Genomic DNA, 14,493 nt, shown 5'->3' with positions numbered 1-14,493 from the left:
ATAAAAGGTTTTTAATCTCTTAAAACATAGTGATTATCTAAATCAAATATGAGATGAAATATTCCATCAGTAAAGAAAAAAGTGTTATGTTTCTACCTTCAGAATAAATGCATTTTAAGTAACTTGGCAGCATGGATGTTAGTTCTGCTGTTTCACTCTTGCATCCTGGGTTTGATTCTAGACTGGGGCACCTTCCATGTGCAGTCTGTATAGTCTCTCTGTGGTCCCTATGCTTTCAGTATAAAGACTAAAAAGTTCAATTCTTTCATCCTACCAATGTAGGACATTCCCTTAACCACCAAAATCCATCTACTCTTCTCTAGACCGATTCCAGAACATCAACATCTTTTTTTTTTTTTAATATGGTGACCTAAACTGTACACAATTGCAATTTTAACGTAACATCCCTTGATTTGAATTTTGCACTTTTGACTGTACAGTCTAAAATTAGTTTGCCTTTTTATGGAAAATGTAAACTAGTATCAACATAAATACCCAAGTCTTTGTCAAAAGTAGCCTCTTCTAGTTTAGCGTTTCCCATTTTGTAATTATAGTTTGTTTTTACTATGTCCATGCAAATCCCTAAACTTTCTGCACGTCATCTGCCAAGTGTTTGCCCAGTCATGAATTTTATCTAAATCTTTTATTTCATTTGCTGTTTCTATGGTGTTTGATAATCCTCCTAATTTTGTGTTCTCTCCAAACTTGACTAGTTTATTAGCTATACCAGAGTCCAGTTCATTGACATGAATTGGGAATAGCAGTAGTATAGATCCCAGAAATACACACAATATTAACCATAGCCCCTTATCTGTACCCTCTATTTATTAACCAATCCTCAATCTAAATGCACACATTTCCCTGAATGCCAGCAACCTGTAATTTAAGAATTAATCTTTAATGGGAACTTTATCAGAGACCAAATGAAAATCTAAATACTGTTTTTGCTTGTTCAAAGAACTCTTAACTCTTAAGTTGGTTGTGCAAGACCTTCCCTTTTCTTAATTCATGTTGACTACTCCAATGGATATTATTTCCATATAAAGTAGGTTTTCCTCTATATTGAATAATTTTTTTTGATAAGCTTACATGTAATAGAAGTCAGACTTAGTCACCCTTCCTCTAGATTTGCACTACACTGGAAATTCTCCAGTACATGGGTGCTACCTCTTTACTGAGCAACTGTAAGAAGAGTGACATTAATGGCATCTGAATGATATCTCATTTCCTTGAGTAAAATTGTTAAGATACCATTGGGCTCTGGAGATTTATCGAGTCCTTCTAGTACTTTAAAACACCTCTTCTATTCTAATACCATTTAACAAACTAAATCCTGCTGCTGTCTGAGGTACTGTATGTTGACTTCTTCCTTTGCAAACATCTGAGAGAAATACTTGGTTAGTAAATCTTTCATTTCCCTTTCATCGTCTAGTTTACATTTGTCTCGGGCACATTTTACTTGATCCTCAATGGTTCCTTTTACACACTGAAAGTAGAGTAACTTCCCAACTCTTCTAAATGGTGCCATAGGATCTTTAATGACCATGTAGTCTTGACTTTAGTTTAATTCCTCATTCAAAAGGGCGACACCTCCTGTAACTCTGTCCCATGTCACCATAATAGTCCATTGGCTTGGAAGCTCTGATCCTTAAAGAAGTATGTGACCTACTGGTCCACCAACACCACTTACAGCAGCAACCTGAATTTCCTTAGAGGTATACCATCACAGAAAGTCTTACTCTTATTAAGTTTGGCAACCAAACAAAATGTAACACCAAAGCAATTTTACACAAAACAAAAAGCAAAAAGAAAAGTACATTATCAAAGGATTTTCAGAATAAAATACTTTGGCAAAGGTATGCTTTCATCGGTCATACTTGCTTTCACTACTGAACAACCCAATTCACCTTTGTTTCTACATTATCTAAATGGAAACTTAATTACAGTGCATAACAGCTCAGAGAAATTACTGAAAGGATCTCAACACAGGCCATTATGGTATATTTAGCAAATAGCAACTAACTCAGTTAGGTCTGGCATTGGACTTGTTAGAACGGTCTGAATTCCCCTCTTCTAATAGCTTTCAGACAACTGTTCTTAGATGTTTAATTCTGGAAAACTAAAAAAAAAGTAATTAAAATAGAGTATGCAGGTATTTTGCCCATTAATAACCTTCACATTTACTGTATGAAACCTCACAATAAATTTATAATTAATAATTGCTTACACTTGTATAGTGCTTTTCTGGACACTCCACAGGTAATAGGGACTCCCCTCCACCACCACCAATTTGCAGCCCCACCTGGATGATGTGACAGCAGCACCAGAATGCTCACCACACATCAGCTATTAGTGGGGAGGAGAACAGAGATGTAGCCAATTTATAGATGGGGATTATTAGGAGGCCATGATTGGTAAGGGCACCAGGGTGCCAGAGTTACGCCCCTACTCTTTTCAAGAAACGCCCTGAGATTTTTAATGACCACAGAGAGTCAGGACCTCAGTTTTACATCTCATCCAAAGGACGGCGCCTTTTACAGTATAGTATCCCCATCACTATACTGGGGCATTAGGACCCACATAGACCGCAGGGTGAGCACCCCCTGATGGCCCCACTAACACCTCTTCCAGCAGCAACCTTAGTTTTTTCCAGGAGGTCTCCCATCCAGGCACTGACCGGGCTCACACCTGCTTAGCTCCAGTGGGTTGCCAGATGTGAGTTGCAGGGTGATATGGCTGCTGGAAATTTAATATGATACCTAACATTTCAACACTCGTCAGAGGCAAGAAAAAGAAAAACTGACAGGTTCGGATTTTTGTTGCCACTCGAATTTCCAACTGAACATACGTTGAGTTATTGAAATTTTAACTAGTGTTTCAAACATGATTAAAGTGAAATCTACTGTATTTTTGTTTCATGATTTGCCTTATCATGACTTGATATTTTTTTTCCAAATGTTTCATTTCTTTGGTTAATATACTTTGCATTGACACTCCCAAATTTTATAATTTGATGTAATAATATATTATGGTACTGTACATTTCCCCGTATAACTTCACTATTTTGATGACTTAAAACCACTATTTTTTGTTGGAAAATTAACATTCTACTACAAAATAATAAGAGTTGTATTAGAAAACATGATATTCAATACAATTATTTTATGGGCAGTATTATATTTTTCTATTCCCTTGTTTTTTTAAACTAATGTTGTTCAATTATTAATCAGAGCACTTAGTACTTACTGTAAATGTGCTTTTGCTATTTATTGAAATATTAACATCATGTAAACCTTGATAAGGGTCACACCAGGTGCCAATGCTACCTATGTTAACTGCATATAAAATGGATAAAAATTGCAGAACTGAACTTTGTCCATATGGTAAAACACTTATCTCCACAGAACTGGTAATGACAACAACAGACATATTTTAGCTTACATGTCAAATTGTAAAGCAGGACTTCTTGCATTTCTACCCAATGGAAAGAGAATGTTTTCATTTCACAAAGTGCACAATTGCTGTGGGATCAAAAACTGTTACAACTTTCAAGACCTAGAGCATTTAAATCTGCCAGTCATCCTCTGCTACCGTTTTCCATGTTTTAAAATACTTTACTATAATAAGAACTTAATATACATTCTTAATGAATATTGTACTTCAATTGATCTAAACATCTGAGAAACTCTTAGCTCTAGCATTTTAAGTTGTTAGAATTTGGCACACACCTCTCTGTGTCTGTAATCAATTAGATTTCAGGCCATTTTAAAGGTTGCAAAGCATTTGTACAATAAACCACTTAAGACAAAAAAAACTTTAGATTTTACTTCCATTATTGTAAAATACATGATACTGTTATTGAAAAAACACAAGTTTCAGTGCTTATCTACAGACATTTATTGTAAATGTAAATTTGCAATTTTACAACAAAAGTGAACATTTCATTTACCTGAAGCCTGACTAAGACTGTACAGAGTAATCAATACACACCGACTACAACAATCTGTGCACGAGACACCATTCATTAAAAACATACTGCATCAATAAGACACTATAATAACACAACAGTGAAAAACAAACAGAGCTCCAGTGGAAACAGGCCATTGTGCAAATACACAGATCTCATTTTGTGTAACATCCTTTAGACAAAGAGCTATGATCAGTAGTGCTTTTGCCCGACTCTACAACAGACACTTGCTGTTTTGTAATGAGTCTTTTTAGAGATGCAACTTCTGCTGACAAGTCAGCAATACCCTGTTTTAAATACAAGTTTTCAGAATCGGCATCATTGTAAGAATTGTCTTTCAGGTCCACAATTAGTTTGCTGGTTAAAGGCCCAGGAGAGGCAGGGCAAAGTCTGTTATTACAGTTGCTTGGAACAGTCACTGGGTGGTCCTTGTTGTGCCAGTGTTCTGGCCGGTGAGACCAGTCCTGGAGATTTGTCACTTGGAGAGATAAAGGACTGATAGAGGACTGTATTAAATCTGAAGTCGTGTGTTTCCTTATCTGATAACATCCTTTAGCAGACATGTCAAGGGGAGATGACAGTTTTCCTGAGGACTCATAGTCAGGATCTATGGCTTCCACTTTAATCTGAATGGCTCTTGCTTTGATCCTGAGTTTATGAGGCAGGGCTGAGGAGTTTGTGTCTGGTACCTTGACGGTGGAGGTGCCAATGCTCTTTGGGTCAATGGGAGAAGGAATCGGCCCTTTTGGAACCTGCTGCTCATCTTCCCCATCCGAGGCTTTGCTCACCGTACCTTCGTCCCCTTCCGAGGTTCTGGGAGAGTTGCTGGAGGACCTTGTAATCTGTAAAATTGGAGAAGGCTGAGAGTAGCTTCCTGGGAACGGGTTTCCCATATAGTTCCGGTACAGGTCATAGGGGATATTCTCCTCTCTTGCTTCCCGTGTGTAATTACCATTCTCAAGCGGTTCTTGTTTGATTATTTCAGGGGTTCTGCAAGTATTTCGTAAAGGGCTATCCTGGGCAACCACAGACGTTTCCGACACATCAGACAGAGTACTTTGTGGGGAGTGCTTAATAACTGAAATGCAACTGCTGCTCAGCAAGGTGGACTCCGACTCCCCGGAGTAAGAGCTTCTGCTTGTATTGGGCAAGTTAAAATCCTGATAAAACGCAGCTGTGGAGTTTGAAAGTTTCTGTACCTCCTGGGCATAGGCTGATGAGCTGACCAAACCAAATTTAAGTTTCAAGGACAGCAGTTCGGCTTTTAAGGTAGCGTTCTCTTCCCCCAAGGCCATCAGTTTATTCTCAAGGACCATATCATTCAGTCGCCTCTTCTCCCTAGACCGTTTGGCAGCCTCGTTGTTTTTCCGTCTTTTCTCCCAATACTGGTCATCCTTCTTTTCATCGGGGATAAACTCGCGTTTCCTGCGGCACGTTGAGGTCTTCTGCTTAAAAGCCACACCGGGTAATTTCTGAGCCACCAACTCCCTGTCCGAGCCTTGTAAAGCAGCTGCAAGCACTAAAACATCATCTCCACCACAAGGGTCTACAGTTCTCTGCTCTTTTTTGATCGATTGCATATTTCAAAATTTCAAAATACACTGCTTTGGCTTTAAAAAAAGTCTCTACAAGGATTTCATTTTTCCTACAGGGAAGACTCAGATGCAGCAGTCTTCTTAATGCCTTTTAATTCCAGAAGATGGTGGTTTCTTTCTTCAGTGGCAAAGGTTCTACAATACCTAAAAGAGGGGAAGAAAGAGGCAGACGTCATAAATAATTAGAATCTTGAATGTGCCAAGTGTAACTTCCTCTGACTCAGTACAGCTGCAATGCACTAAAGATCTTATTTTATGAGTCAGCCTTTGCAAGTAACTAGGGGAATTTAGCAGAACACCTTAAAAGAGTTTTGTCAGAGAAAAAGGAGTACGCAAAGTACACTGAAAAAATACCGTTTTAAACAGAATAAGCCTCCCTGCAGTTCTGGGGTCCTGCTTACCATTAATAAGAATCATTATTAATCATAATGGAAGTGGAAACACTGAACAAGATTTATAAAATAAAAGCATTTATTAAAATGTACAGTCTTAAGCTTTGGTCACTACATATGATTACAGAAACAGTTTTTGTTCAAAGGAAGCTGATGTGGCTTACAACATAATTCAACGTTCCCTTTGGCATGCTTTATAGATAATGAAAGCAAACTTAATAATAAGAGCGCAGCGTATACTAGTTCAACCTGACTATAGTGCACTCAAGTTCAAATGTAATTACACGAGTGAATTGTGTCAACTGCTACTGCCCAGAGTAGTGTCTTTTAAAGACAATTTAAGAAATAAAATTATGGCAAATTATGTTCCAGTTACCTTCAAAAGGCAGTCACACATCACCTAAGCAATTCCAAACTTACGTGTTTTTAGTTCAGAACTTTAATAAATACTTAGTACTCTTAAGTACAAAGAGGTTAATTTTCTCTGCCTAAAAATCTCTTCATGTCTATTCTACTTAATTTCATAAGGATTCTTTAAGGGTCTGAGATTGTCCACTATTTCATGATGTTAGAGTATTACAATATAAAATATAAATAATTCATAGATAAAATTATACATCTTACAAAAGCAAGAAGTATTAACAGTTATTGTTTTCTTGTAGGTATTCTAAAATGTGGTTTAATCAGAGCTCAATGAATGAATACAAATTTGTGAACATATGTTTCAAGATTTAATCATAGCTCTTTCACAACATCACAGATTAATGGCAATGTCTTTCTGCACCATGTACCGTATGTGGGTGATATAAATGATGGAAATGTTACAACCTACAAATGCTACAAATCTTCATTTAAAAAGGAAAGAAATCAACGCTTTCTCAGAACACACCTTTAAATAAAAACTAACAGTACTTAGAAGAGATTTACAACTGGTAAATGCAAATGACTAATTCATAGGGCTACTAATTTGCATTCAATCATAAAAGGGTGCGTGTACACTCGTAAAAAAAGAATCATCAGAACCAGCTTGCAATATCCCTAACACATCACTGTTTTCAACTTATTAGAAACTGACTATTGTCACTTTCAATGAACGAGACAGATATGACATGAACTCTGAAGTGTACTTAGACACCCAGGGTCAAATTCATAAGACAATTACAAACGCACTCATTTTTTTCTAAGAAAACAGACAAAATAAAGAAGTAAAGTGGTTATATTCACATGGTCCCAGAGGGCCATGGTAGGGTACATTTATGAGTAACTTGTATCCCCAATGAGTAAGACCTGGAAGGTAGTAACATGGTTTAAGAGAAAAATTAATTCAGAGAAAATCATTAAGACTCCAGCATACAAGAAAAGGAGTGAATATTAAGTGGTATGTGACCAGGAAACTAGTTTAAAACCAGACAAGATAGCTCAATGAGTTAAACCACAGTCTCAGATGCCCAAATAGTTCTAGGAGCACAAGTTCAAATCCCACTCCCAGCTTTAAAAAAAAAAAATTCACTAAAATTTTAGGGAGGTGTAATGGTTAGCATTGCTGCCTCACAATGCTGGGGGCACGGTGTTCACTTCTGAACCTAGAATGCTATCTGAATGGAGTTTGTATGTTCTTGTGAGTTTTCTCTGGGTGTTCCAGTTTCCTCCCACAGTCCAAAGATATACTAGTAGGTTAGATGGTTTCTGGGAATCCTGGCCTGGCCGTGGCATGAGTGTGTATGTGTCTGGACTGGCATCCCATCCAGGGCATATCTCACCTAGCCTAGCTGCTTGCTGGGTTAGGCTCCGGCTCCACCATTACCCTTAACCTGATGAAGCAGTTAGGAAATGGACAGATAGTTCAAAACCTAGACCATCTGTTCTCTGATGAAGGTAAGATCAACATAGTCAGCACCCAGTGCTTTATTTATAAGATGTGCTCTGATATATAGGCTTACACCACATTTTGATTATATTTCATATATTTTTCTCTTACAGATTAGAAGACCTCTTACATATGCCAAGTGAAACATCTAAAGCCTGCAAAACAATGCACAAAAAGTGGGTGCTTTGGGTCCACCTCAGTGACTCAACCAGCAAAGGTCCTTGCCCAAGCTCTGTGATCACAGAATCAGGATCGAATCATGTCACTAGCCAACTGCAATGGGGACTACTGGCTGAGTGTCATCAAGTGCAGGTGGGCTCTACTGGCTGCGAGCGACATATTGACACCTGTGGCCTCCTGACATACAGTGCTGTCGGCGAGGGAAGGACCAATCGTCCAGTTGGTACTGAACCTTTCGTGAGGGGCTGTGATGCCAGTGACATGTGAAAAGACAAATGGCAGGAATGGGTCAGATGGGAGAAGTCTCCCTACACTTTCCCCATGTGTGGTCACAGGGTCCTTATCAGGAAAATTAGACTTAAAACAAAGCCGCTGGCTATTTGAAAATCGTCTGTCTATTCTAAATTTATAAAAAAGCAAGTACATCTTATTAGGAAGGATTGTGAATAAGAAAAGGACATTGTGCGTTTTCTCTAGACCTTTCATGGGCTACTAAAGAAAATCTGAAACAAAAACTTTGGTGATGCTACCACTATATTCAAATTTGGTTTCGTAGGGCATACTTGAGAGGATAAGAGAGAACATAAGGAGGACTTAAGTTAATCAAATAACATGAATAATCACAATAACAGTGATTGTTATTGATGTATGTATACATATATCTGACTAACTTGTAAGTTCAATACCCTATTTTGAGATACCAAAAAGTCCTTTTAAACTTAGTTCAGAGTTACGATAAAAATACACATCCTGTTTTAATTTATTCTTGACTTGATATTTATGACTCATTCGTTTCAGTTGGGTTCCATAATTAAAATATTATGATTTCATAAACTGAACATTTGACAGTTCTGAGTGAATAATAACTTAAATCATTATAAAATAGCATACAGTCAACAGTATTTTAATCATAAATACAGTTTATTTAATTACTCGACACACCTATGAATGAACAATATGATCAGGTTTTGGACTGAATCCTGGACTCAATGTTCTAGTTAATTATATCTTCACTTAAAAAACGAAAAGAAACCCTCGGGAATAATGGATAAAGTAAAGACGCATCAGTGATATATTGGGCTATTTAACCAATATGCATAAAATAGGTAGAGATAAAGGAAAGTGAGATTTTTAAAAAGTCGTCAAGATAAAGTAAAACAAAAAAACACGGGAAGAACAATATAAAACGTTTTATATAAAACATAGAAAGCAGCCACCGTTAAATCCCTAATAAAAAGACTGAAATAACCGCATAAAGGTAACAATAACTCATCCAAGTATTAAAAATAAAAACAGTACAAAAGTTACCGACTTTAGGCAGTAAAACGTTTCCATTGTTAGCTCAGGCGTTTTTCCCAAACAGTTTGAAGCTGTACTCTGCCAGTTTGGGAAAATCTGGCACGCCTTACTTGAACTCTGCACTATTGCTCAAATGCAAATTGTTATGCAACTGCCTCAGCAACTCTCACTACGGCTAGCCTCTCGGATTCAAATTATGTCACTCGTTTATCGGAGTATCCCGATTACACAATTACTTTACCTCTCTGTAAACTAAAAATAAATAAAGCCAAGCTCACGCATAAAACAGACAAACGGCTCGACACACTTGCACTGATAAAAATAGTTTAAAAGCTCCCCCGGCGTTAACTCTAAAAATAGATAAGGGTGAAAAGAAGTTAAGTATCCGTCGGGATAGCATCTGTGGGACGTTTAAATATTGAACAACATTTGGATTCATGGTGGAAATTATAAGGCTGAATTACACAGATGACCTTCAGGTGACAGTTGCCGTTCGGATTGTATCTTAATTGTCTGTGGTTAAAAGAAATTTCATCGTACGGATTAGGGCGGGCTGCCTGACTGGATTCCCGGACTGTTAAGCAATATTATAATATGTGCTGTTGTGCTAAATGTTCATTGCAACACTGTACATGTAGACGTACAGTACGTGACTAAGGCACCATTGGAGCTCGTAGGACTCGCTGCTTTCACGCCAGCCAGTCGTGTTTATTAGCGCACCAGGAACAAAGGAATGCACCCTGCCATCCATACACGTGTATGCAGCCGATAGGGGAAAAAAAACAGGAATTAAAGCACATATAAAAGATGTCAGGTTTCGTGAGCTAGACGTAAAACACGTGCTTTTAATATTAATATTTCAGCCCATTCTCCTCACAGACTAAAAATCTTTTCAGAGCTTGCTGTATTCAAGCCCAGATGTTTTTTTTAAAAAAAGTTGCTGAGATTATTTTGTATGCGTACAGGAAAAAAATATGTATTTCTCTGGTTTGCCTTTTTTAGATGTTAGCGTACGCAAAGCCACACTACAGCTCCCCTTTTATGGACAACGGTCTAGCCAGACCTGCGTAAGAATGCGAAACACCAACGCCCCTTGACATCCCACTAGCTATGCGCCACACAAAAAAGATACTATCACAACACAAAAGTGTAACTTAACTATCCTACTATTACATAAGAGAGCAAACATTGCTAGCTCAAAGACGAGTTTACCGGTTAACCCGTTTCTGGCGTGCGTTGCACCTCGTTAAAAGAAGTGCTCGGAACATGGCCTCATGGTTGTTTTGTTCAATTCAGATTTAAGATTGGCATTTTCAAATGCTTGCTTCACTTATCTGACTCGGTAATTCAAACAAGACTCAAAATGTCCGAAATCGAGAAGAAATAACTTAAAATCTCTGCGCCGACAGGTTTAACAACAACTCACCCCTTGTAAGTTTTGTGATTTTGTTTCCAGTAAGAGAAAGCGTATCTTTAGTCAGACAATCCTTATGCCCACATTCGCATGGGTGAATTAAACATTGTTCACGTCTATGTCCCAGATTCCTTTATTGTCAGGATTACAAAATCGCGTAATCAGCTCCCCTTTTCTTTCCACCAGCTGCCAGCAAATTCTGTGGCTGCATTATGCAACATTTCCAGGAACGATTCTGTCGTATGTCCTCAGAACAACCGTGACTGATAATTTTGATGAAATACGCAATGACGAAGGAATGTTATGTATTTCATTTAATTAAACGGGCACACGGACGAATCAAATTCATCAATTCCGGCTAAATTAGCCCAAAGTGTTTAATTATGAATTATTTCCCCTCAGGGTCTCTTTTACTATTACTTGGGAAGTAAACCTAGGCTTAAGCCCATAATGTACATGTGAGTAAATAAAAATCACCATTCATAACTGGTTTTAAGTGAGAAACTTGGTAAACTCACCAGTCCGCGTTCGTGTATGCACGCATAGGTCACAGACAATACATTCACTCCTAACTGGTCATTGATCGTATAAATTAAGAACCACAAAGCAACAATGGCAGGATCATGACTTTTATCACAACAACGTCTCTATACAGAACAGCGCACATGATTAATTTTCTGGGTCACTATGCCATGGTTACAACGGTGATGTTTACACAACCTGAAAATCATGCCACAGCCAGGACCTCGGTCCACACAGACACTGAAAAGTCATCAAAGCTTATGAATTAGAACCCGGAGACGGAATTCGCAACACTGGATCCTTAGACTGTATTATTATACGGCAAATAGAAATTATGTTTAAAAAAAGGCTACGTGCCACTCCGGTACACTGCAATGTAACTATTTACCTTAAGGTGGCGATTATCCCATTGAATAAATCCTCAAAAACTAAGTATCTGTAGGTTTTCAATAAACAAGTAATGCTTTACCTTTTCAATCGAACACGACCTAAATGTCAAAGATGTGACGTCCTGTGACATTGTAATTTAAAATACAAGTCGGTACAAAGAAAAAAACAAATTAAGTTTCCTTGGTGGTAAAAATCCAATTGCATTGAAGTAAAACCTCTCTCTCCCTAGCTTTCCAGTCCTGGAGTGTCTGCTCCACAGATCTGTGTTAGTAGGTCAGTCAAGAAACGTATTGGCAACACAGCGTGTTATTGACACTTAAAACAGCCAATCCAAGAGAGGCATTATCTGATTTCAACCAATGATGACTTACCCGAGCTGCGAAACCAGTCTCTGGTACACAAGAGTGTATCTTCTGCACCGAATTTGCACCTATTGCATAACAAGCTAGAGAGCAACGGAGTTATATGTATAGTGTGACTATGTAGTAAGAGAAAGATGTTTAGCCCGGTAGGATTACCAATGGGGTGTGACGGGGTCTTATTTGAAGGATTTTTTCAGATGAGTTCTGAGGACACTAAAATAACTAGTTGGAAGTTTCAAAAGCGTTGAAATGCGGACGGGGATCATGCGCTCAAAACGGGACTGTAAACATAACATTTCACTGTAGAAGGTCTGTCTTTACTTTCTTTCCACAGTACTTGAATGTGTTTTTAAAAATCCTCTTGGTAACGACAGTGCAAAAACACATTCAACTTATCTACCCATGTGTCCGCAGCAAAGAGAGAGAAAAAGATGCATACTTTTTCACAAGGTTTTGTAACATCCCAGACTAATGAGGGTGACACTGAGTAGTAGTTAAGGCTCTGTACTCTAGGGCTTAAGGTTCCACAACACAATGGATACTATTGTTATATCCTTGAAAAAGGTAGCTATCCCGATATTGTTCCAGTCCACCCACCAGTCCTAAATATGACTCTGCATTGCCCTGTGATAGACGAGTGTTTTATTCAGAGAGATCAATGTATTCTCAAGTCCACGTCACACAGCAGAAAACTGTTCAGACCTGATGAGGCATAAAGCTTGAGTATAACCTTCACTTTTATCTACTGGACTTCAGTGTTAAATCTTCTCCTGTATTTGCTTTTTGCATGCGTGTTATGGAGGTGAACAAATAAATTTAAGTAGCCAACATTGTTACAGTTTCAAAACCTGGCAGTAATTTTGTTTTTTTTCCAATCTTTGGCATTTACAAAAGCAAATACAAACAAATGTATTTCCTAACAAGGCATAGATAAAATAGAAACAATACAGTAAGCTTTTGCAAAAGTACAGTATTTTGTAAAAAAATGTTAGAACTTTAGAGGAATACATTAGGATTTCCAGTGGAGGGGATGGTGAATATGTTTCTAATTAACTTTTTTTTAACTCTACACTTTCAGAATAAACTGACTTGAAATCTGCTTTATTATAGTAAAGTTGTTTAATAGAATTCCTGTATAGTTAGATATACTGTAGGTAACTCTGGAGTAAATTCACATTTGAATTGATGTGTTCACAAAGACAGTGTGAGTGCTTACAGCTCTGGATCCATTCATTACTATTGGGTTTTGGTTTATGGGTTCAATGTCGTAGCGCTTTAGTGTTGTATATTTCTAAACTGGAGATCGATTAGACCGATTGCTACAGTCCACCAGTATGTACCAATGGATACCTGTACTGCTGGAGATGTTCACCTGTAGTGGACTAGTAATCCACTCAGAGAGTATTCTCAGTTTGCTTAAAGACTGTCTTGTGAAGGCCTTAACATTACACAGAAAATGCAGTCTTTTCTTCAGTAATGTGAAAACATTTCAGCGATTGGAAATAACATTACACTATAACTAGTATATGGCGGTAACAAACAATACGTTTTTGCAATCTTTAGTTATTAAGTATTGATATATGTATTACTGCACAATACTGAGTACTCAAAAGGTTTTTCTTTAAGGGTTTGGATAAACAAGCATCGGAGAGGGCTAGACAAGGAACTGCTCCTTTCTTTTGAGAACTTTTTAACCATTTCATAAAGATTATTTTACTAGTTGAGTGGCCCAAACCTATTCCTGTCTCACCTCACACCCCTTGGGTCCAGTGTTCAATTCATGTTCTGTTCTTTTGTGATTCTAAATTAAACTGTAGGGCTGCAGTATATAAAACGACAGTCATCAGGATTATGAAGATAAAACTCTCTGCCACACTGAAATCTGCAGCCTAAATAGCAGAGATATAAAGTTTGACACAATGTTGGGCACAAAACAGAGCACATACAAACATGTCAGTGCTAAGTAGCTTGGACTTGTGCGTCAGGTAAGAGCTGATGCAGATGCATGTGCAAAACAGTGATGTGATGTGAGATATATACTGTATATACCACAAATACAGAAGCACAGTAGCAAACTAAAAAAAATCACATTGAGTTGCTCTCTTTATTATAAAAAGATCAGAATGTAACTCAGTAGACAGACCGAAAATCCAGGAACCAGTGTGAGGAGACCTGATACTGAAAATGGTTTATCTCTTAGGCAAAACAAAACCCAGCCCCCTTTAAGCAAACCAAAACCAGTTTCTAAACAAACATTTAAGTCTGAAATAACGACAGCAACTCAGAGCTGTTGAGTACTTACTAACCACCAGCATTTTTGGAACTATTTGAACTAAAAGAGGAGACTTTACTTACTGCCTAAATTGAATTAGCCATGTGTGTAGGAAGTGAACTTGTTAACTTAAATGGAATTTCCCTCACATATTCACATGGCTGCCAACAACAAACTATGAAGTCATTAACTGAGCAGCCTCCCTGTCACAAGAGTGCATCATTACTTAATTC

At 37.8% G+C, this 14,493-nt stretch overlaps 1 protein-coding gene across 3 annotated transcripts; it reads right to left on the bottom strand.

Moving 5' to 3' along the window:
* Positions 1-3,799: 3,799 nt before the first annotated feature.
* nfil3 (nuclear factor, interleukin 3 regulated) lies at positions 3,800-11,906 on the bottom strand. Of its 3 annotated transcripts, none has more exons than XM_088911946.1 (2): positions 11,706-11,906; positions 3,800-5,706 (listed from the first exon to the last, which is right to left on the bottom strand). In XM_088911946.1, exon 2 carries the CDS (start codon positions 5,545-5,547, stop codon positions 4,123-4,125), a length of 1,425 nt encoding a protein of 474 aa, XP_088768072.1. In that variant the 5' UTR covers positions 5,548-5,706; positions 11,706-11,906; the 3' UTR covers positions 3,800-4,122. The 3 variants fall into 3 exon arrangements, with proteins under 3 accessions (XP_088768072.1, XP_088768074.1, XP_088768073.1); XM_088911948.1 differs by having other exon boundaries at positions 11,625-11,871; XM_088911947.1 differs by lacking the exon at positions 11,706-11,906 and adding an exon at positions 10,727-11,401.
* Positions 11,907-14,493: the final 2,587 nt, after the last annotated feature.

This window comes from Atractosteus spatula, chromosome 3, assembly GCF_055471065.1.
Source record: "Atractosteus spatula isolate fAtrSpa1 chromosome 3, fAtrSpa1.hap1, whole genome shotgun sequence".
NCBI classification, from domain to species: Eukaryota; Metazoa; Chordata; class Actinopteri; order Semionotiformes; family Lepisosteidae; genus Atractosteus; species Atractosteus spatula.
Note: the sequence above shows the minus strand (reverse complement) of the source record. Positions and strands in the feature narration are given on the sequence as shown.